The sequence below is a fragment of the Lissotriton helveticus genome, chromosome 5_1 (assembly GCF_964261635.1).
Source record: "Lissotriton helveticus chromosome 5_1, aLisHel1.1, whole genome shotgun sequence".
Taxonomy (NCBI): Eukaryota; Metazoa; Chordata; class Amphibia; order Caudata; family Salamandridae; genus Lissotriton; species Lissotriton helveticus.
Window position 1 is genome coordinate 1,908,333,363 of NC_136065.1, and position 24,929 is coordinate 1,908,358,291.

The following is a 24,929-nucleotide window of genomic DNA, read 5'->3' on the forward strand; positions in this document are numbered from 1 at the left end:
TAGTCTCTCAAATCAGCACTTAAAAGAATATGGCCACTGATTTATACTGTGATGCTCCCAGCATGAGCAAAGAAAACAAGGCCCACGTGTACTTATATCCGTGGGCTTCATGCGCTGTTGCAACTCCCTCGCGAGGCCCAGGGACTCTTTCTAGTCCCCGGGGCAGCCTCGCGTCTCCCTGAGATTCAGGCGCACTACTGCGCACCAGCCGTGCAGACTGCACGCGTCCCCGCCCCGGCCGGTCCCCTTTCCTCTCCCGCCCGCTCTCGACAATCCAACGAGCGGCGGGGGAGGCGGTGAAGCTCACCTGATGGAGGGACGGCGGGCCAGGGGTGCGGGACGCTTCCAGGTCCCTCGGCGGGGTCGGAGCTCTTCCCAGGTCCCGGCGGTGATTTTGGGCAATCCTTCGGCACCTCCTGCAGCTTCAGCGGAGGCAGCCAATCCGGTCGCGGCCCTCAGTCGAGCCCCTCTGAGCGCGAGGCCGCCAACCAATGGCAGCGCGGCCTCGCCGATGACGCTCCGCGGGTTCAGCCAATCACGGCACACCACAGCTGATGATGCTGCGCCGCGCGGGCGAATCCCGTCGCGGCGTTAGTGAGGGGGCTCGGCTCCCTCAGCCAATGGGGTCGCGGCGGCTTCGTTCTTCGCCGCGGCCGCTCCTGGTCACGAACAGCAACTTCCAGGGGTGATCCTGGCCCCGGGCTGCGACGGTGATTTGGCGGCAAAGGGTTTTAAAGGGCGCTGGTCAGAACTAGACCCCCCTCTCGACCTTGCCACCACCTGGGAGCAGATTTCACGAGGGGAGGCTCCACAAGCCTTCCACCCTCACGATTAATGTGCCGATGAGCACACCGATCTTCTCCTCACGCTCCGCAGTCCAGCACCACGCGTCTCGGGTCCCAACAGCACGATTTTGCAGCTGTTTCCTGGGATAGCTTTAGGAACCTTTAGCCCTGGGTTCCAAGCAGGAGGCCAGCTCTTCTCAGGCCCTTGGAGATTCAGATGTAGACACAGCACACAGCAGAGTCTTGGCAGTTTCAAGTAGGCAGGGTCACAGCACACAGCAAAGTCCCTTTCTTCTCCTTAGCTTCCAGGTGGACAGCAGAACAAGTCAGCCCTTAGAGCACACAGCATGGCAATCTTCCTTCAGTTCTCTAGCTGCCCTCCTTCCAGCGAGGGTTCCTTCTTGCTTGCAGAATTTCAGAATCTAATTCTCTGCAGACAGGGGTCCTTTCCTTATACCCCCCAATGTCTTTGAAGTTCTTTGTGCATGGAGGCCCTGGGTCCAGTCTAAACCAGTTCTGGGGGTTGCGGAGCACTGAGGTGTCTCTGGCTTTCTTCTTCCTGTCAGCTTCAGGGCCAGTGGGGTCAGTTGACCACCAGGAGAGAGCTAATGTGGGGGAGGTAGGCAGGCACAGCCCAGCACTTATCTGGCATTCCTTCCTCCCTCCTCCCAGGCAGGCAGATGTGCCCTTTCATCCCCGGGATGGCTCCGACCCTCTCCTCTGGGGCTCTGCAGCCCCTTCCTGTCACATCCAGACCAGGCAGACATTCCACAAACCCAGGCACACAGAAAGGTTTAGACAAGAGAACAGCCACTTTCTAAAAGGGCTATTCTCCAACACAGGATTTAAAAACACCCTTCACTAAAGGATGTGTCATTAAATTCTGAGTCCAGGGATATCTTTCACTTATGTCCCATCTTGTTCCTATGGGGAGATAGGCTGGTATCACATGGGCCCAGCCCCCCTCCATGTTACTCTATGGAGCAAGATAGCCTTACAGCAGTGAGCACACAAAATGGCTGTAGCCCACTACCAGAGCATAGTACCTGCACTAGCACATGCTCTACCTTATCCATACACTGCACCCTGCCCAGGGGGGTACCTTGAGCCTTCCATAGGGGTGACTGATGTGCACAGACAGGGAAGGATTAGGCCTAGCCAGTGGGGACACTGGCCAGGCTGACATGGCAGTCATTGACTGCACACAGGCCCTGCGCTGGCAGGCCTGCGTCACCTTTTAAAAGCTACTCATGTGGGTGGCGCAATCTGCGCTGCAGGCCCACTAGTAGCATTTGTCATCACCAGCCCTGGCACACACAGTGCCCTCTACTAGGGACTTCGTGGTGATACAAATATGCCAATTAGGTATACTCAATCAATATCACAATTTACAGAAGGAGCACTTACACTCTGACACTGATCAGCAGTGGCAGAGTGTCCAAAACATCTAAATCAGCAAAAACGAAATCCAGCACAGCATCAACACACATGAGTCAGAGGCAAAATATGGGGGAAGAATCACGCCAAAAGGTGTCAGGTCTAACACGTGTCCCCTCCAGCTGAAAGTGGGGAGAACTACCCAACTTCTTGGGAGTCCTCATCACTAAGGCGGAAGAATCTGGACAGACCGTCAGCATTGGCGTGTTCTGTACCAGGGCGGTGCTCCACCGCAAAATCCATCCCCTGTAGGGAAATGGACCACCTCAACAATTTTGGATTCTCACCCCTCATCTGCATTAACCATCTGAGGGGCCTGTGGTCGGTCTGAATGCGGAAGTGAGTCCCAAACAGGTAGGGCCTCAGCTTCTTCAGAGCCCAGACCACAGCGAAAGCTTCTCTTTCAATGGCACTCCATTTTTGTTCCCGAGGGATCAGCCTCCGGCTAATGAAAGCCACAGGTTGGTCTCCTCCCTCATCATTGATCTGTGAGAGTACTGCTCCCACGCCTTGCTCTGAAGCGTCAGTTTGCACAATGAACTCACTGGAAAAGTCAGGTGCCTTAAGCACCGGTGCTGTACACATGGCAGTTTTGAGGGTGTCAAAAGCAGTTTGACAGGCCTCAGTCCAATTCACTTTTCTAGGCTGATTCCTAGATGTCAGCTCTGTCAAAGGGGCTACAATGGTGCCATAACCTTTGACAAACCGTCTGTAATACCCTGTGAGACCTAAAAAGGCTCTCACCTCAGTCTGGGTCTTGGGGGGTTCCCAAGCCAGAATGGTATCAATCTTTGCCTGTAGGGGCGCCACCCGGCCGCTCCCCACCTGGTGTCCCAAGTACACCACAGATCCCTGCCCTATCTGGCATTTACTGGCCTTGATAGTGAGGCCTGCCTTCTGCAGAGCCTTCAACACTTCAGTGAGGTGTTGCAGGTGTTCCTCCCAAGTGGAGCTGAACACCGCAATGTCATCCAGGTAGGCTGCGCTGAATTGCTCCAGCCCTGCCAGTACCTGGTTGACCAATCTCTGAAATGTGGCGGGAGCATTTTTCAACCCAAAGGGCATGACACGAAACTGGAAGTGTCCTTCTGGCGTTGAAAATGCTGACCTCTCCTTTGCCCCGTCAGTTAAGGCAATCTGCCAGTACCCTGAAGTCAAATCAAAAGTACTCAGGTACTGGGCAGCTCCCAACCGATCCACCAGCTCATCAGCTCTGGGGATGGGGTGCGCGTCAGTCTTCGTGACCGCATTGAGCCCACGGTAGTCCACGCAGAACCGAAGTTCTGGGGGGCCACCGGGGGTAGCAGCTTTCTTAGGCACTAAGACCACTGGGCTAGCCCAGGGGCTGCTGGAGGGCTCAATAACCCTAAGCGCCAACATCTTGGAAACCTCTTCTTTGATGCTAGCTCTGACCTTGTCAGCTACCCTGTAAAACTTCTGTTTCACAGGCATGCTGTCTCCAGTGTCCACGTCGTGGACGCACCATTTGGTGACACCTGGGGTCAGGGAGAACAGTGGGGCGAACTGACCCAAGACTTGGCGACAGTCCTCCTGCTGTTCTGGGGTCAGGGTGGGGGAGAGGACCACACCATCCACTGACCCATCTTGCTCCTTGACTGCCAGGAGGTCAGGGAGAGGATCACTATCCTCCTCTCCTCCAACATCTGTAGCCATGAGCATAGTTACTTCAGTCCTCTCAAAGTGGGGTTTGAGGCGGTTCACATGTAGCACTCTCAGGGGCTGCCTGGGAGTCTTCAGGTTAACCAAATAGGTAACCTCGCTCTTGCGCTCCACCACCTCATATGGGCCAGACCACTTGTCACGGAGCGCACAAGGCTCCACTGGCGCCATCACCCACACCTTCTGACCAGGTTGGAACTCAACCAGAGAAGTGTTCTGGTCATACCACCTCTTCATTTCCTCCTGGCTAGCCTCCAGGTTCTCTTGAGCGAGCTTCCTGAAGCGCTTGGTCTGGTTGCGAATGGCCAGCACATAGCTGAACACATCCTGAGGGGTTTTCCCACGGGATTTCTCCCACCCCTCCTTCACCAGAGCCAGAGGCCCTCTGACAGGGTGGCCATACAGCAACTCAAAGGGACTGAACCCTAAGGATTTCTGAGGCACCTCCCTGTAGGCAAACAACAGGCATGGCAACAAGACATCCCATTTCCGCCTCATGGGCTCCTCCAGGCCCATGATCATGCCCTTCAATGTGCGGTTGAATCTCTCAACCAAACCATTTCCTTGAGGGTGGTAAGGAGTGGTGAATTTGTAGGTCACCCCACACTCACTCCACAGGGACTTCATATACTTAGAAATGAAGTTTGTCCCGCGGTCCGAAACGACCTCCTTCGGAAATCCCACCTGGGAAAAGATCCCCATCAGGGCACGGCCCACCACTGGGGCGGTGACTGTCCTGAGCGGAAGGGCTTCCGGGTACCGAGTGGCATGGTCCACCAAGACCAGGATAAACCTGTTGCCTAGGGCTGTCTTGGGATCCAGGGGCCCCACGATGTCAATGCCCACCCGCTCAAAAGGGGTGCTCACCACGGGAAAGGGTTGGAGGGGTGCCACGCGCTTCCCTCCACTCTTGCCACTGGCCTGACAAGTCTGACAAGACTTACAAAAGGCAGAGACGTGCGTCTTCATCTGGGGCCAGTAGAAATGGGTGACAAGCCGGTGATAGGTCTTGTCTTGCCCCAGATGTCCTGCGAGAGGCACGTCATGAGCCAGACCCAGTAGGAAGTTCCTGAAGCGCTCCGGTACCACCAGCACACGGGCTGCGCCGGGCTCAGCGAACTTAGGCTCACTATAAAGTAAGTCATCCTCCCAATAGATCAAATGCTCCTTGGACCCCAGGCCGGCGGCCTGGTCGGCAGCCTGCTGCCGCACACCAATGAGAGAAGGGCACTCCTTCTGAGCCTGGCAGAATTCCTCCCTGGAGGGACCACCCTCTTGCTGCCACTGGGCCAGCTCAGGCAATTCCCCTAGTTCGGCCACCTGCTCCCCTGTAGGTTCCAGGGCATCCCCCTCTGGGTCTGCCTCCTCCTGGACCGTGGGAACAGTGGGGGCCGGTTTCCCGCGCCCTCTACCCCTTCCTCTCTTGGCAGGTCCCTGGGCCATTGTTCCAGGCTCCAGCTCTGTCAGACCGCCCTCTCTTGCTGTCATTGCACGGGTGGACACACAGATCCACGCAGGCAAACCCAACATTTCCAAGTGAGTCCTGTGCTCCACCTCTTTCCATGGGGAGCTCTCCAGGTCATTACCTAATAGACAATCTACAGGCAAGGCATCACTTACAACAATCTCCAAAATACCGGAGACTCCTCCCCATTCAAATGGAACTTTCGCCAGCCTGCAGTAGCGCACTGAACTGTCAGCTGCCACCACAGGCCGGAGTACCTGGGGAACAATTTGCTCTTCAGACACCCACTGACACCTAACAGATGTCACGCTGGCCCCTGTGTCTCTCAGAGCCTCCACCACCTGTCCATTGATGGTCACCTTCTGCCCGTATTTCTTAGTGTTTTGGGGCAGCAAGGTTTCCTGGGCCATCTCTTGGTCTCCTAGAGAGACAAGGGTCATCAATGCTAACCCCTCCTCCCCACTAGAAATCAAATCCCCTCCCAAAGCTACACTGGCTATCGCCGGAGCTGGAGCTGGAGCACCAGTGGGTGCAGATTTCTTCTTTGGACAGTTTGGAGCGATGTGCCCCACCTCCCTACATGCATAGCAAGTGAGGGTCTTCTTGTCCTGCGGGCCCTTATGGGGCCAGGACTTCTTAGACTTGGGGGGTTGAGACACCTTCTCTTGGGAACTACTTTGGGGCCCTTTAGAAGACTCCTTTTGATTACCCGTGTCCCCCCCACTCTTCTGCTGGGGACCCTGTCCACCTTTGGCGGGGGTACTTACCACCCCCTTGTGGACCCTGGTGCTAGTCCACCGGTCCGCCTCTTTAGCAAGCTCACTGGGATCAGTTAACTTACTATCCAAAAGATGCTGGCGCAGCTCTGGGACACACAAACTACTTAAGTGTGTAGTGTAGCTCCTATTTTCCCAATAGGCTCTGCGCATTGGAATAGTGCCTACAGCAGTAAAGGCCTAGGCCAGACGTTAACTAGGTCTACTACTGTCGATACTAGACTTAATTTTTGGGTTTGCCAGCTAAGCTCAGAGTTCGCTAGAAACTTTCTCGAATGTTCAAGGAAGGATTAACTCCCCTGATTAGACAAGAAGGGATTTAGTTTCTGACAACCATAGAACATGACAACTTTGCTCTCCCCTAATCAAGAGTCAATCTCGAGAGTCGTGTGAGCACAAGGCAATTATTTTACTCAGTCAGTACGTGCATTCTTAGTCTCATCAGAATGTAGAGAAAAGGAAGAGACGGGCGTGTTCAATAAAAGATGTTATTTATTGATCAGTCTCTTTTCTCGTACAAGAGAAATGGATCGATATTATTGCAATACTTATAGTTAAGTAAAGTGCATACATTAGAAGCAATAGTATAAAATAATACTGTAAAAACATTGATATGGTTTCTGAGCCATATGATGTTTAAAATGATTAAAATATATTTACATACACATATACATTTGACTAAACGTACTCAACTGGTGTTTCTAAATACGCCTACCCCGTGTACCTGACCTAAGTCTAATGCGTGGGCGGGAATAGAAAGTTACAGTTTTAGTTTAAGTTTGTTTTTGCCAAGTGAATAACTAAAGAATTCTCTAGGAGGGGTTATTCAGTTCTGTACCTGGAATTTAGGATGAATGAGGAATGGTATCTCTTTTCTCTGCTCTCGATATTCCAGGCTGCCTGCGAGGGCTGCCCAGAAGCGCCGGTGCTGGGTCTCTCGGCTTGAGATAGCAGCGCGTCTCTCAGCGCGTCAGGAAGGCGGGGCTGCTGCCTGCGGGGTCTGCTTCTGCTCTCGGCTTCGGCAAGTATGGCTGCTCCGTCTTGTCACCACGCGTGTGTTTGCATAGGGCAAGGTCGGCAATATTTATACCTTAAAGGTGCCGGGATTGACGTAAGGATGGACATAGGTACGTCAATAAAGATGTCATACGACTTGCTCGTTAGCACATTCTTTACTAAAGTTCTCTGTGAAATCAAAACAATGGCCGCACGGATTATCCAGGTTGTCATAGGTTTGATTTGTTATGAGAACGTCGTATGCCTTATCAGGGGCTGGAGGAATATCGCTTGTCTAATTAGATCTCAAGCGTTATGACCTAATCAGATAACACGTTCCTGTGCCGTAGTGTGACTGCGTCAGATAACGGTATCTGCATCATGGGGGTTTTCTTGCCTCATGGGCTGACTGTTAGTTAACTAGCTAGTAAGTTTAACCAGAATAGGGTCAGGAATAGGGGGATCGAATCAGAACCTATAGAAATACACGACACCCACTCCACGCTAACTATGGTCATATCTACTAATCTATGCATAGTATAACATAGTACAACATACTATAGAGTATAGTGTATACCTTACCACCCCAAAATACATAAATGCATTTCGAAATTTTCAAATATACTGAAAAATTGCAGTCATATATATTGTATGCACTTAAGCTATGAATTAAATGCAAAAGTGAACACGCATTGTTATGCATTATCGATTGTTGGTATATGCGAAATACACATGAAATGGCTCTTAATATGGCTATACAGAAAAAAAGTCGAAACCATTTCATCACATAAAATATATTGTGAACATACCAGTGGGCAGCTAAAGTCTATATAAAGTCTATAAAGAATCTAAAAAAATAGAAATCTTAGTTCTCTAGGAATAGTTTCTTACTTTAAGCAGAAAATCAGTGTCCCGGGAAAAAATATATAGAAAAATATTTTAGGGGCTTGCTGAAAAAAGTTGCTGTCCGTGAACTGGATTGTAATTGTTCATGTGACTTTATTTTTAAAGTTGAAGGCCGAATTCAGGGAACGCCGTGTGCGATTTTACTCAAAAGTCTCTATTTCTGTTCCGGAGAGAACATCATATCATTCAGGCTTTCGAAAAAACTGTCAACAGCTTCATGGGAAAGTTCCTCTAAGTCGGAAATAGGGGTAACCATGCATTCGTGCGCATGATTGTCTGCATTGACATTCTGATTTGCATTGCTGACAGAAGGTCGTACCTGTTCGATGCTGCTTTCATCTTGAACTTCACTACTCTTCAATCGCAGTGGTGAAGATTCCAGGAATGCCGTCATCAGAATTGGCAGCCTTTGAGGGCAGCACAGTGCGTGAACCTTGGTAGGAACCAACAGTGTATCTGCATCCACCGGCGCATCCGATTGTAGCGTCAGACAGGTGTCTAACACGCATTCTTCTCCGCATAGCAGACACCTTAGTACAGGTAAAACACACCTTTGCCACATTGGTCGAAATGATAGAAACCAAGTCATGTTTAGGTCTCTAAGCCGGGATAGTCCCAGGATTTTTGATATCCGGTCCCGGTATCCAATGGCTAGGATCGTATCTTCCATTGTCGCGAGAGTTTGATCTGTGACATGGGTTGCCATAACGAAAAATAAGGACTAGGAATAGGATTCCTGCAATTAGTCCTAGGATCAGGGGAAGTCCGCCAAAAATCGAATGGACGAAGTCTGGAAAAATACCCAGTATGGCTTTGAATGGTGTTAATGCCATCGAAAATACTGTCTTAAATACCTTTGAGACCCCTGTGGTATCAGAAATATTTAAGATTTCGCTCAGGATTTCCGCGAAATGTACGGGGGAATTAGTTGATAATAATGTATGTATCTCTGCAGTCGTCCTTGCGACTTGTAGATCATACGTTTCTTTAGATGACGTGAGCCTTGTAGGCGTCTGAAGAAGCACTGTTTTCATTCTGCTTAAAGTGTCTATTCGAATAGAAGTAATTTTCAAACTGGGCCATGCCCTCGCCTCCCTGTCTGGAAAGGAGCTGGGAAACAAAGAACGTCCACAGCACTTGACCTTCGCCGTCGTAGTGACGAGATAAGGAGTCCCGGGCATAAGACTACAGCATCTGCGGTCTACAATAAGAATGTAACTCCCATTATAGAGTCTTTGAAAGAATGGTTCTATTTCAGTTGCAGGTGCGCCTTGCTGGTGACATGAAAGGTTGTATGAATTCCCTTCACAGGCTCCGTGCAAACTAATACCGTTACACAGAAGCGTGCCGCTTAGTGACATAGCACAATTGTTGCCACTAAGAAACACTTTCTGTCCTTTGTTACTGACACATGCATGTGAATAGGGCAGGTTCCATGTTGTTTTAAGGTACCCCTTTCCCAATTTCTCGTACATGCCAGCCTGTATATATTTTTGGCAGTATTGAAACCTGAAGGTTGAGATTGGAATATTTATGATTCCGTGGATTATCCATTCACTGACAGGTCGTTCTGACATTGTCAACGGTAATCTTTCTAGTTTTTCAATGCTCAAGATTGTATAATCAGCACCCTTCTGCGCCATACCGATTTGTCTATCAGTAAGGTTAAAGATTTGGAATAGTGACGTTGTGTTGATTAAACGCCAAGGCACGTAGCCTGAACGCAGATTTTGTAACGTCCAGCCAAGCTGTACAATAGAACGCAATTGTGACTGACCATGTTGTAATAACAGTAAGTCTTGCGATAATATATCGATTGCTGAAGACACAATGCTGTCCAATGAAAAAATTCTGGAGGACAGAGTCATTAACCCATTGTCCACTACAGAAAGTGATTTTTCCAAATTAATACGGTCAATTTCCCGTATTCTTTCTGCTGTCTCAATTTGAGTAACCTTCCAGGCCTCATTGTATGCTGCATATACAGAGGCTGCTATGAAACGCTTATGACGCTGTTTGCGTGGTCCCAGTATGAAATCACGCAAGTCAGCACCATCAGTAAGTAAAGTTAGGTGTTGCTTAATTTCAGGCAGTGTGGAAGTTTGTAGCCATTGGAGGCATAATTTGCCCACACTGTAGGTTGTTATTATCCCTGGGTGATGTCTTTGGGGATATCTAGGGTCTGGCCTGGTCATTTTGAAACCCTGTGTTTTATTCAGGAATCTATCTTGACAGTTATTTGTATCTGTGGGCCAGATCAACCATTGTTTCCAATCAGGATGTGTTCTGTTTTGGTTAAGTATATGGTTTATGTCTATTCCTTCATCTGTTTCAGAGTTATTGCTAAACATTGTTGGCTTTGGAATAGACAGGTTATTTAAATCTTTGATTTTGGCTAAGCCAAGACAGGTGGTTTGTTGAACGGTATCATTTAAAAATATCATTTGTTCTGGGATCTTGCAGGCTCTAAACAAAGCTTCTAAACCCTGTACTTGCCATTCTTTTGTGCCCCAAACACTTTTCAAATCAACATTTTTGTCCCAATAATCGAATCCAAAAGTATTCATTTTTTCAAAGAAAGAATCAGAATAAATCAATTTTGTGTTGGTTATCATGGTTTTCATCCCTGTCTTGTTTGACAATTTGTAATAAAATGTTTCAGCATTAGTTATGTTAAAACCTGAAAAATATGAATATTTGTCATAAACGGTTCTAGAGCTCCCTTTTGGAGGTGTAGCACAATGTTCCCATTGATTATAATTTAAAACATTTCTAGGTTGTGCAGATTTATGCAAGAAATGGTTACCATAATGGTTATGGCAATACATACTATCATAATTTGTAGAACCTTGCAAATAATCATGTTTTGTAAATTTAGCAGACATTACTAAGTCAGACATCATATTGTTTATACTTTCAAAGTCCCAATCATCAGCAAATGAGTTCGGTTTCGCAAAGTCACTCAAAGAGATCTTAATTTGGTGTGGATATTACAGGATCTCGACCGGACCGTGAATTTCATAGTCAGTGTTGTCCCAGGCTACCCCACCAGGTATTGGAATTGCTGTGAAATTGGCTGAAGAAAGTTCTGAAGAAAGTTCTCGTTTCTCGACGTGTGAAGATGTCTGTGGTTTGAGGACCAAGTTGATGTTCTGACTTGCTGTGTCCATTTTAGCATATTTTCCCTCAATGAAGCGTCCCAAGGTAAATACCATGATGAGCCAAAGTATGAGGATAAATGCACCAAAACCCACCCAAAATTCAATCCATGGAGAAACCAGATATGTTTCTTTCAGTTGTTTCAAAAGTTCCTTAGCTTTGTCTTTAAAGGATTTTGATGATGGCTGTATCTTTTGTTCGCTGAAGCCGTCAGAGGAATCATCGAAGTTGATGAAGTAACCGGATGCAGTTCTGTCAATTGTTCCAATTGGTTCAGGATTTTTGTTTCTTGCATTTTCACTTGGTACTTCTGTATAGATTGGTGTGTCTCTGCTAAATGTCTTTATTTGGGTTTTCAGAGGTCTAAGTTCTATTGCATTGTTGCATAGTCCTTGTTGTTCTTCTGTAGGCGTTTTGAATGTGATGAGCCTCTTTGATAGGACCTCTGTACTGGTAGCAAACCTTGGTGTTCTGCTACTTATTGGGAGTCCACTTGGCCTACTGTTGGTTATCGGCCACATGTTGTGGTTTTACCAGGTCGATGGATACAACTCGGTTCTCCTTTTTTCCAGCAAGTGGCGGTAGTACAACTGATCTTGTCCCGTTGACAGACAATACAGGAACTGCTTTTCTGTAAGAAGGCCCAAATTCCTTCTTTACCGCGATCTTCTCCCTGACTAGATCCCCGATTTTTGGAATCCAGACAGGTCTTGCTGGGACAGGTGGTGATTCTTCAGTGGTCGTTGGCTGTTCTTTCAACTGTATGTTGCTCAGGTCTTTTCTTGTTTTGTTTAAGTCCTGCAAAATAGCCAAACGGTCTTTGACATCAAAGCTTTTTTCTGTTACCACTGAAGTCTGACTATCAAGGTCAGAGATCAACATCCTAGTTCCGAATAATAATTCGTACGGACTGAATCCCTTCAGAGAATTTCTTGGCAAGTTATTTAGACTACGTTGGACACTTATTAGATGTTTGACCCACCCAGCTCCCGAACCTAATATCCTTTCTATTATAGATTGCTTTCTGTCTTGGTTTTTTCTTTACACCATCCCATACCCTCAGGAAGGAAGTGAGAAGATTCCCGCTGGGCTGTGCTCATTTGGCCATTCTTTCCCCCCCCAGGCTGGATTGCCTGAGAAAAGGAAAAAAAATGGTCGAACGTAGCATGCTCTTAGCGTATATGCCATTTAGACTCGCAAATCTTGTATAACAGTCCGGACGTCAGCCGAGTGCTGTGGATCTACATTATAAGTGGGAACTAGCCTGTATATGTTAATCGCAAGCCATTCTTTTTAGTGGTGATGTTATCTGCCTTGATACGACGAGGTATTAAACTGCTTCTCTCCCCACTGCGATCTCTGTTGCAGTTTGGGCAGTTTTTTACAAACATGGTGTAGTGCAGGCTCATGCCTGGCCACCAGTACCGTGATTGTAATTCTTCCAGAGAATCTTTTAATTTAAGGTGTCTGAGACCCTCGCCCATGTGTGCGTCTGCGATTAACAAGTTTCTCCTGTCCATGTTTGGAATCACTCTATCCCCCACTCCAGGGATTCGAGCAAAAGGAATGGAGTTTGCATCTATGATGTATGTGTAATTGAGTGGATAGTTGATCGGTAACGCCGAGCAGTCGCCTTTTGATGACGTTTTTGCTGCCAGCACTGTTTCGCCGTCAATGTATTTTAATGTACGCTTTTTTCGATCTACGGGAGCCGGTTTACTGGCTGCCGCTGCGGCTGTTTCAGCCAATGAATTCCCTACAACGTGAACGCCATCACGCTGGTGACTCAGTGAGTGTGTCACGTGAGTCTTTGGTAGTTCTTTTTTCAAAAGAGCTACCTGTTCCCAGAGCAGTCTCTGCTTTATTGGTGCATCCGTGTCATCTTTGTAATCGTTCTGAATCCAGGTCTGCAAATCCTTGTTATATGCTTTGACGCAGAAATATGAATCTGACACTATAAGTGTCGGGAATTCGCGATCCGCATTATCTAGCGCCATTTTCAAAGCTAATATTTCAGTTTGTAGTTCTGAATTAGTTTCTACTGAGTGTGATTTTGTTAATAGAGGTCTTAGTTTACCTCCGTGCCACACTTCTTTTGTAATCTCACATGTGGGATTGTATGCATGTTCTCCCCAAACGGAGGGTTGAGCATGTCCGTCTGTATAGATTACACAGGCGTAATGTCGTAGAGGCAGAATGTCGATTGGCAGAGGATACGTTTTTTCATATTTTAGATTTTTTAATTCTTCCAGTTCTGGATCAAAGAAGTAATATACTTTGTCCGTTGTGATTGAATTTACCCATTGTAACCATTCTGGATCCAATGTTGTTGTTGGTAAATTACACGGTGTTGTTAATGCCTCAAAGGCTGATTCTGCTGTTCTGACTGTGATATGTCTACCGTCAGCTATGTCTTTTTCTCTAGCTATTGCGGTTTGAACTGCTTGAACAATTTTTCCTTTGTTGTTGAATCTCTGTTCAGCTTTTGTGTACAAATGTGATTTGAATGCAATTGGTACCTTATCTCCCTCATTAGAGGTTAGGTATGTGAATCCGCATCTCCCTGGGATGACTCGGATCACAAGGTTGCGTGTATTATCACGGGTTTCTAATTTTGTTTTAATTAGCATGTCTGTTTGTAAGGATCTCAAAATTTCTGTGTGTGCTTGAGTCCAACTGGATCTTTTAAAGTCTGGTTTAATTAGATCATAAAGGGGTTTGACCCTTTCTGCGTAATTTGCAATATATGTTCTTCCGAAATTTAGGAAGCCTAGAATTGACTGTAGGTTTTTTAGTGTTTTAGGAGCTTGGATTACGGCACATTTCTCTAGGAAATTGTCTGCCAGGCTTTTGCCTTCACTTGATAACTCATATCCTAAGAATAGGACCGTCAGATGGGCAATTCTGGACTTTTTGAAGTTGAATTTGTAACCCTCTGCAGCGAAACCAAGTATTATGGTGTTCACTCTTTTCAAGTGAGTCTCCAAGTCATCATCTGTTAAGTAAATGTCATCGACATAAGATAATGCTTCATCATCATATAGTTGTAGTAATTCTGTTACTCTCGCTGAGAATACCCCCGGGCTGTTCTTGTACCCCTGGGCTAACCGACAGAATTGTTTTTGAGTGCCATTTACTGAGAATGCAGTTAAAGATCTGCTCTCTGGTGCTATGTTTTGACAAAAGAATCCATTGGAGATGTCCAAGGTTGTTTTGTATTTTTTGCGCACTATGTTATTCATTAGTGCAGCACTGTGTGAGTTTTGCACTGCAAAAGTTTTGCAACATGTGTTAAGGTGTCGGTAATCCAAAACTAGACGGTACGAATTGTCTGGTTTGGAGACCGGAAATAAAGGATTGTTCATTTGTGAGGTGCAAGTTTCAATCACCCCTTGGTATTCTAGCTGATCTAGTATTTCATTTACCTGTTTTTTAGCTTCTTGCTTAATTGGGTACTGCCTTTGTGCAGTAGGTTGTGATTTTAACTGGATTTTGTGAGGAGGAGAATCCTCATCCCATCCTACATGATTTTTATATAAAGCAGGTGCTAAGGCCACTGCCCACTTTCTAGCAAGTGTATATTTTTTATGAATCGGTATTTGATTCGAGAAGGCAGGCATAATTACTTCTTCGCCATGAGGGCACTCCCTGACAAACTCTGGTGGCCAGTCTTTTTCAGCTAGAAGTATGTCATAACCCTTTGAGAGGTTATCCCAAAATAGTCCCCTTATTTTCCTAGTCTTATCTCCCTCTATACGTAATGTTATCTCGTATATTTTGTGGGGCTTGCTAACTCTGGTATCTGCAGTTTCCACTTGAAGGTATTCATTCGTGTCCACTGTCTCCAGATGATCCATAAGGACTTTGCGAGCTATGCTCACCTCTGCTGCGCTGTCTAGCATTGTCTGAGCCCATTCTCCGTTTTTCAGTTGTGTCCTCAGTATTCTCGGCATTGTTAACTACCTTGATACTGGCTACCTTCTTTTTTGGAAATTGTGATTTCTTTTTCAGTTGAGCAGGTTCCTTGTCTTTGGACTTGGCGTGCTCTTCTGATCGTCCTCTTCTTTCCGATTTCTGCGAGGAATTCTGAAAAGATTGAGAGGGACGTGTATCAATGTCTTGATATCTATCAGGTTTTTTAATATTATCCCTATTTCTAAGGTTATATCTATTCCCAGAGGGTTCACTCTGAGGTGACCTTTGTCTCGGGTTTGGAGATTTCTCTCTTCGCCTAGGAGACCTTCCTCTGGACTGGAATTTCTTTTCTTTAGGATTGGATTGTTTATTTCCATCCCAGTTCTTTTTTGGTGAATTATTATTAAAAAATATTTTTTCTGGACTTGTAGTCAGTTGCGGTTTTACTGGTATTCCACCTAGACTATCTCTGCCTAGTTCTTCATAGGATTTTTCTATGATTCTGGCAATTTCAGCTGGTTGGTCTGCTATATCTGTCTCTTTTAACCTCTGGCGGATCGCCACGTTTGCTGCTTCACCTTTTATGTTGGCTAGTAATATAGCCGAGACTTGCTTGAAGTCTTTCAGTAATTTCATACCAAGAGTTAAAGCAGGTTCTGGACCGTATTCATCTTGAATTTGTTTTAGCACATCTGGTATCACCGAAATGGATGGAACACCGTGCGTTTTTGTATAGATGGAAGCAAAGACTGTACCCCAAGTGTCACAGTCCTCAATGTGTGGTGCGATTCCCATTGGGAGACATATAGTCAGAATCCTGTGTTTTTCTAATGGGGTGGTGTCAGGAAACACCGCCTCTATTTGGGTAATTTTCTGTGCCAACCAGAATGGTATTTGTTCCCGTTTAGCTGGAACTTTACCTAGGCAGGATTGGATGTTCTGTGGTGTAATTTTATTTGTGTTCCCCTGGTGAGGGGTCAGCTGTGGAAGTTTAATCGCTGGCTGAATTGTTGAAGTCCGCATTACATACTGAACTAATTGTCTGTGAATTTTTAGTAGTTGTTTTAGCTGTATTAACAGCTCTGCTGCAGGCATTCTTTCGATGTCTGGATGTGGTGTGTATCCGGCTAGGACCGGCCACGTTGCTCCTGGTCTTCCTAAAGGACCGAGCCTTGTAATGTGATTGTTATGTATTAGGGCGCCATCAAATAAGAGCAAATGCTCTTGGAATTTGAGTGGTACTTCCACCTCCTCGAAAGGAGTGTACGTTTCAGGAGGTTCCTCTACTTTGTAATAGTGGAAGTACTTTGTTACAGCATTTGCTGCTGGAAAATGTATCCATGTATAGTATACCTCTGTCTGCCGATATTCGTGTGCCTCAATTACGAATATGACTGTGCCACCTCTAGGTGTCAGTCCATTTTCTATAAGTTTTAAGGTTATAGATCTCCTTTTAATGACCGGAATAAGTATTATATCCGCGTCTGCTGCTTGCATGGTAGCATCAGCATCTGCTATTTCAGTAGCTAATCTAATTGCCTCTCTTTCTCCATCACTGTCTCCCATTTTACTGACAGGATGGTATTATTTTTGTTTGCAGATCAGGTTTCTTTATGGAAACAGAGATTAGATGCACAATATTCTGGAACTGTTTTATCCTTCAACGTTGACTAGACCAAGAACCATACATAGGAGTTCCCTCCTGCGAGGTTTTGGAGGATATTATAACCTTTCACCCACTCCAGACGTCTTTGGAGTATTTGGGAAAAGGGGTCTGAGTGAGAAAGCACGACTGAGTTACTCTAAATGTCTTACGTTAGTTTTATCGCCCTTTCCAAACGCGTTGGGCGCCATGTAGTGTAGCTCCTATTTTCCCAATAGGCTCTGCGCATTGGAATAGTGCCTACAGCAGTAAAGGCCTAGGCCAGACGTTAACTAGGTCTACTACTGTCGATACTAGACTTAATTTTTGGGTTTGCCAGCTAAGCTCAGAGTTCGCTAGAAACTTTCTCGAATGTTCAAGGAAGGATTAACTCCCCTGATTAGACAAGAAGGGATTTAGTTTCTGACAACCATAGAACATGACAACTTTGCTCTCCCCTAATCAAGAGTCAATCTCGAGAGTCGTGTGAGCACAAGGCAATTATTTTACTCAGTCAGTACGTGCATTCTTAGTCTCATCAGAATGTAGAGAAAAGGAAGAGACGGGCGTGTTCAATAAAAGATGTTATTTATTGATCAGTCTCTTTTCTCGTACAAGAGAAATGGATCGATATTATTGCAATACTTATAGTTAAGTAAAGTGCATACATTAGAAGCAATAGTATAAAATAATACTGTAAAAACATTGATATGGTTTCTGAGCCATATGATGTTTAAAATGATTAAAATATATTTACATACACATATACATTTGACTAAACGTACTCAACTGGTGTTTCTAAATACGCCTACCCCGTGTACCTGACCTAAGTCTAATGCGTGGGCGGGAATAGAAAGTTACAGTTTTAGTTTAAGTTTGTTTTTGCCAAGTGAATAACTAAAGAATTCTCTAGGAGGGGTTATTCAGTTCTGTACCTGGAATTTAGGATGAATGAGGAATGGTATCTCTTTTCTCTGCTCTCGATATTCCAGGCTGCCTGCGAGGGCTGCCCAGAAGCGCCGGTGCTGGGTCTCTCGGCTTGAGATAGCAGCGCGTCTCTCAGCGCGTCAGGAAGGCGGGGCTGCTGCCTGCGGGGTCTGCTTCTGCTCTCGGCTTCGGCAAGTATGGCTGCTCCGTCTTGTCACCACGCGTGTGTTTGCATAGGGCAAGGTCGGCAATATTTATACCTTAAAGGTGCCGGGATTGACGTAAGGATGGACATAGGTACGTCAATAAAGATGTCATACGACTTGCTCGTTAGCACATTCTTTACTAAAGTTCTCTGTGAAATCAAAACAATGGCCGCACGGATTATCCAGGTTGTCATAGGTTTGATTTGTTATGAGAACGTCGTATGCCTTATCAGGGGCTGGAGGAATATCGCTTGTCTAATTAGATCTCAAGCGTTATGACCTAATCAGATAACACGTTCCTGTGCCGTAGTGTGACTGCGTCAGATAACGGTATCTGCATCATGGGGGTTTTCTTGCCTCATGGGCTGACTGTTAGTTAACTAGCTAGTAAGTTTAACCAGAATAGGGTCAGGAATAGGGGGATCGAATCAGAACCTATAGAAATACACGACAAGTGCTCCCTACTAATCAAGTGACACAACCCCACATAATCAGTAACTTTGCTGCCCTTCATCCAACCTTCCAGTGCACGCGTGTACATACTCACACACTCCACCCAAGTACTTGAATCAAGCTTCTTGAAGTTCCTAAACTTCTGGCGGTACTGTTCTGCAGTGAGCCCATACCTGAGGCACAAAGCCTCCTTCATGGCGGAGTAGGACAAAGCATCCTTTGCTTCTAAGGGTGCCAAAACATCCCTCCCAGAGGCCTCAAAATGCTTCCACAATCCTGCTCCCCAATTCTTCTCAGGCACCTCATTCATCTTTAAGGCAAGTTCATACGCTCTGAACCACGCATAAATATCCTCACCCCTCTGATAATTCTGTACCAGATCCTTTGGTATGTATACCTTACCCGCCTGTACTGGTTGTGCGCTGCCACCATTAGAACTGGACCCCCTCTCTTTATATTTGAAATCCAATTCCTTCATGCTCCGCTCATGAGCCAATTGGAGCTTCTTCTCCTCTAGAGCGAGCGCCTGCCTTCTCTCCTGCGCCGCTCTCTCCTGCGCCTCTTTCTCAACTTCCAGGCGCAGTCTCTTCTCATCGGCTTCCGCCCTGAGCTTCAAAAGCTCAATCTCATGGGCCCTGACTCGCTGATTCTCCTCTATTTCCTCTGGAGACATAACCCTACTGGAGTGGTCGCTGCCGGTCCTAGACCCTGGCTTCCTCACTGGCAATTCACTGGGCAAAAACCCGTTTTCCGGTGTGTCTCCCTCTCCAGTAGCAGCTTCCAGGTCACCGTGTTTGGCCTCCCACCAGGCCCTCAGAGCTGTCCGTAGCTCTTCCTTATTTGCGCCGCCCCTTACTGGGCATTCAAGCTGTCTGCAGAATTTTCTCAGTTGCTCCTTGTTATAGGTGAGCAACTCCTGGCTTTCAAATTCCACTTCCCCTTCTGCATCCATGCTTTGCGCGTTCTGAGACATGTTACCTCCTACCCTTTTTCAACTAAAAAGGTTTCACCAAAAAGAAAAAATCCTGCGCAACCTGTTCCGCTAAACTAGACTAGTGATGTACAAGAAATCACTGCAGGTCAAGTGCAATCATTAGTTCAAAATCCCACCGCTGCCACCAATGTTAGAACCGGGAGTCTCTGGTTGGCAAAGGTAAGTACCTTGGCCCAAGTAGGGACCCCTAGCTCCGGTCAGGGCGACGGAATAACCCTCTGAGATAACCCCTGCTCACCCTCTAGGTAGCATGGCGCGAGCAGTCTAGGCTAAACTCGGAGACAATGTGGATAACATTTGCACTTAACACAACAGTAATTCCCAATCCACCACAAACTGAGACCACACAGGTAAGTATATATAAAATATAACTTTATCTAGTTTCAGCATGTAAATGAAGCAGTTGCATGATAATCACTTCTTTAAAACACATCGCATTTCTAGCTTAAAGGTTGCACGTTAAACACTTCATTTAGAACAAGGTTGCACTTAATTCTTAGTAGGTCTTGTAAATAGGCCGTTCTCAGCATAGAAATAAAAATAGTCTCTAGTCTCTCAAATCAGCACTTAAAAGAATATGGCCACTGATTTATACTGTGATGCTCCCAGCATGAGCAAAGAAAACAAGGCCCACGTGTACTTATATCCGTGGGCTTCATGCGCTGTTGCAACTCCCTCGCGAGGCCCAGGGACTCTTTCTAGTCCCCGGGGCAGCCTCGCGTCTCCCTGAGATTCAGGCGCACTACTGCGCACCAGCCGTGCAGACTGCACGCGTCCCCGCCCCGGCCGGTCCCCTTTCCTCTCCCGCCCGCTCTCGACAATCCAACGAGCGGCGGGGGAGGCGGTGAAGCTCACCTGATGGAGGGACGGCGGGCCAGGGGTGCGGGACGCTTCCAGGTCCCTCGGCGGGGTCGGAGCTCTTCCCCGGTCCCGGCGGTGATTTTGGGCAATCCTTCGGCACCTCCTGCAGCTTCAGCGGAGGCAGCCAATCCGGTCGCGGCCCTCAGTCGAGCCCCTCTGAGCGCGAGGCCGCCAACCAATGGCAGCGCGGCCTCGCCGATGACGCTCCGCGGGTTCAGCCAATCACGGCACACCACAGCTGATGATGCTGCGCCGCGCGGGCCAATCCCGTCGCGGCGTTAGTGAGGGGGCTCGGCTCCCTCAGCCAATGGGGTCGCGGCGGCTTCGTTCTTCGCCGCGGCCGCTCCTGGTCACGAACAGCAACTTCCAGGGGTGATCCTGGCCCCGGGCTGCGACGGTGATTTGGCGGCAAAGGGTTTTAAAGGGCGCTGGTCAGAACTAGACCCCCCTCTCGACCTTGCCACCACCTGGGAGCAGATTTCACGAGGGGAGGCTCCACAAGCCTTCCACCCTCACGATTAATGTGCCGATGAGCACACCGATCTTCTCCTCACGCTCCGCAGTCCAGCACCACGCGTCTCGGGTCCCAACAGCACGATTTTGCAGCTGTTTCCTGGGATAGCTTTAGGAACCTTTAGCCCTGGGTTCCAAGCAGGAGGCCAGCTCTTCTCAGGCCCTTGGAGATTCAGATGTAGACACAGCACACAGCAGAGTCTTGGCAGAGTCTTGGCAGTTTCAAGTAGGCAGGGTCACAGCACACAGCAAAGTCCCTTTCTTCTCCTTAGCTTCCAGGTGGACAGCAGAACAAGTCAGCCCTTAGAGCACACAGCAAGGCAATCTTCCTTCAGTTCTCTAGCTGCCCTCCTACCAGCGAGGGTTCCTTCTTGCTTGCAGAATTTCAGAATCTAATTCTCTGCAGACAGGGGTCCTTTCCTTATACCCCCCAATGTCTTTGAAGTTCTTTGTGCATGGAGGCCCTGGGTCCAGTCTAAACCAGTTCTGGGGGTTGCGGAGCACTGAGGTGTCTCTGGCTTTCTTCTTCCTGTCAGCTTCAGGGCCAGTGGGGTCAGTTGACCACCAGGAGAGAGCTAATGTGGGGGAGGTAGGCAGGCACAGCCCAGCACTTATCTGGCATTCCTTCCTCCCTCCTCCCAGGCAGGCAGATGTGCCCTTTCATCCCCGGGATGGCTCCGACCCTCTCCTCTGGGGCTCTGCAGCCCCTTCCTGTCACATCCAGACCAGGCAGACATTCCACAAACCCAGGCACACAGAAAGGTTTAGACAAGAGAACAGCCACTTTCTAAAAGGGCTATTCTCCAACACAGGATTTAAAAACACCCTTCACTAAAGGATGTGTCATTAAATTCTGAGTCCAGGGATATCTTTCACTTATGTCCCATCTTGTTCCTATGGGGAGATAGGCTGGTATCACATGGGCCCAGCCCCCCTCCATGTTACTCTATGGAGCAAGATAGCCTTACAGCAGTGAGCACACAAAATGGCTGTAGCCCACTACCAGAGCATAGTACCTGCACTAGCACATGCTCTACCTTATCCATACACTGCACCCTGCCCAGGGGGGTACCTTGAGCCTTCCATAGGGGTGACTGATGTGCACAGACAGGGAAGGATTAGGCCTAGCCAGTGGGGACACTGGCCAGGCTGACATGGCAGTCATTGACTGCACACAGGCCCTGCGCTGGCAGGCCTGCGTCACCTTTTAAAAGCTACTCATGTGGGTGGCGCAATCTGCGCTGCAGGCCCACTAGTAGCATTTGTCATCACCAGCCCTGGCACACACAGTGCCCTCTACTAGGGACTTCGTGGTGATACAAATATGCCAATTAGGTATACTCAATCAATATCACAATTTACAGAAGGAGCACTTACACTCTGACACTGATCAGCAGTGGCAGAGTGTCCAAAACATCTAAATCAGCAAAAACGAAATCCAGCACAGCATCAACACACATGAGTCAGAGGCAAAATATGGGAGAAGTGTGCAAATCGTACCAATCGTCGGTAACATACAACTCAATTTGGCACTTACCATTCTGTACACAAACACATGCAATGCTTAGAACAGAAACAGAAAGCAGCCCGGGCTGAGCGAGAGGGCGGGGGCTGCCCGCGCATGCACGCTCCGAGCCCCGGCGCCAAAGCGGAGTGCGGAGTGCGGCATCTGAAGTCCCGGGTCCCAGGAGGGGGCCCGGGTGAAGACCAGCGCTGTGGAGGAGACACGGAACACGCCGAAAGAGCCCGGTGAGTGGTGGGGGGTGAGGGTGGGGGGTCAGGGGGGGGGGGGGTGTACGCACGTGTGTCTGTGTGTGTTCGAGTGTGTCTGTGCGTGTGTCTGTCTGTGTGCGCGTGCGTCTGTTTAAGAGGGGGTGCGTGTGTGTATGCAGTGTGTGTATGCAGTGTGTGTGTGCCTATGTATGCATGTGGCTGTGTATGTGCGCATGCGTGAGTGTGCCTGTGTGAGTGTGTTTGTGCATGGGAATGAGGCACGAGAGGGGCACGGCGCCGTGCGCGCCCACGAGGTCAAATCTGCGCTCGTGCACCCTCTCGTGTCTACATTCCCAAATACGGGCCACAATAGGTCTTTCGCTGACGCTCGACCTAAAAACATGGACTGCTCACCCACAGCTACCACTAGCAAGTCAAGGAAACCCGGGGAATCTTTGTGAACCTTTACGATCAATAGATCTGTGCACCTGTAAATGACAATCAAACAGTACATACTGTCAGTACTCCCCATCTACAAAGAAGCACATGAAGACTAGCAGACGTATGCTCACGAATCATCACCGACCAATCACTGTTTCTTTTATCTCTGCACATATACACATCCCTGGTCAACCCTTGTGGTCCTTCAGGCACCATGGCGACCTTGTTGACATGGTGCAAACAGCTCAATATGGGGAACATTCTTTTCTGTTCAAGATACTTTCCACAGGGATTGCCCCTCAACTAAAAATGGGCATCATGCATGCACTGCTATTGTTCACTTACCCAGTACCAGTGCAACCAGTGTGGTGCCTAACCCCTGCCAGACTGTACTCCTTAAGAGCATTCCGTTCCAATGGGGCCTTGGGCCACAACATGCACCCATCCCTTGCAATGGTTCATGTACAGCAGGACTTTGGTTTCTTTAAATAGGCAGCATTGAGGTACTGCTAGTCTCAGAATCCAAGGGTGCACAAATTAAGGATTGAACCTGCTGAATCCATCTCATATACTGCTGGAATGGCCAGATCAGGCCTTGCACCTATGAAATATGTGGACAGAGCTTGCATTCCAATTGGTATACCAGTCGCACATACTCCTGTAACACACATTACAAGAACTCCTCATATCTGCCTAGCACATACACTCCTGAGATGGACAGAGCATGCAGTGACTGTATCTGCCTCGTGTATCCCTTGGGTCGATAGAGCTAGCACCTGCCTCACACGGAGCTAGCATTTCTACACCGGAGTAAGCAGGGTCAGTACTGCAACAGACGCAAAAGTCTCATGCACTACATCCATGGACAGAGCAGAGCTAGGACCTCACGGGTGTATAATCCTGGGATGAACAGCACAGCGCCAAATGTACCCATCGCATGTATGTTTTGGGTGGATATTGTCCCTGCCGTGACCACACTATGTACTCCTGGCATGGATCAACATTTGGGTTTATAGGCAGTGTAACTGAAGTTTTCTCATCAGCAGGGCAAACTCTTTCCCCCGACTCATGCACTATTCATGACAGAGGCAGCAGTTCCTTATCGAGTTATATGGTAGGCAGAGGTAAAGGTGGTGTAGTCCAAACTCCTCGTACCCCGGGAATGAACAGAGACGCGATTTTAAATGGTCTGTCCCCCAATCCCCGATAAGGACTGGAGGAGCGAAACCACGTGCACCCGTCTCGGCCTACCGTTTCCGGGATGAAGATAGCAGGTATTGCTGCTCGTCACTTCCCAGGACACCTGACTCTGCCTGCTGTCAACCTCTGTTCTATAGTTTAAACAATGAAGTACTTGGTATCCTTGTCACTCCTGATTATTACTCTTAAACAGAGCACACTATATTCCTTTAGTGATCGGGTTATTTTAACTTGTTTATTTTCAAATCTTATCTTTTTTCGAATGTAAAGGACTTTAACCTTCACAAAGGAACACAAAAGGTTTTCAACACATATATCACAACTATCACATATCAATACAAACAAACAATAAATAATGATTTTCATCAATCAATGAGACTGTTATGATACTTCATTATATCAACATATAAACAAACCAATGTAGAACAATTATTCAAATCTTTTTGTTCAAATATAGAAAAGAAACGATTTTTCTTGGGTTTCTACTCCAATATGGCGAAAAACTTTTGAATCCCCCTTTCTTTCTAATTATAAATGATGGGCGTACACACTCTATTCGATTTTCACGTCTGTAATCAGTAAAGTTCGTACTTAGAAATGGGGATAATATTACAACTTCAGTTATCCCTTCTTATCATGGTTGGTGAACATACCTGAATTCTTTTTAGAGAGTCGAAATTTTCGGTGTCCAGTTCTGTTTAAAAAAACATATCAACTTTTACCTGACTGCAAGTTAAGTGATTCGAAAGGGGAGGATTTCGTCCTACCTGTAGGCGTTCGTATTTATGTTTACGCCTGTTTCGTTTTCAAACTGCCACAACCTTCGTATCGGTCCCGTTTCCTGAAACGGCAAAAATACC

At 47.4% G+C, this 24,929-nt stretch overlaps 1 protein-coding gene across 1 annotated transcript in view; it reads right to left on the reverse strand.

Annotated features, from left to right (window-relative positions):
* LOC144752824 (uncharacterized) overlaps positions 1–24,929 on the reverse strand; it is a 142,414-nt gene that overhangs the window by 18,020 nt on the left and 99,465 nt on the right. Inside the window, exon 3 of the mRNA XM_078640672.1 lies at positions 15,445–18,355. Within this exon, the coding sequence (XP_078496798.1) occupies positions 15,445–16,685 (1,241 nt within the window). The 5' untranslated portion in view covers positions 16,686–18,355. The remainder of the gene's footprint in view (positions 1–15,444; positions 18,356–24,929) is intronic.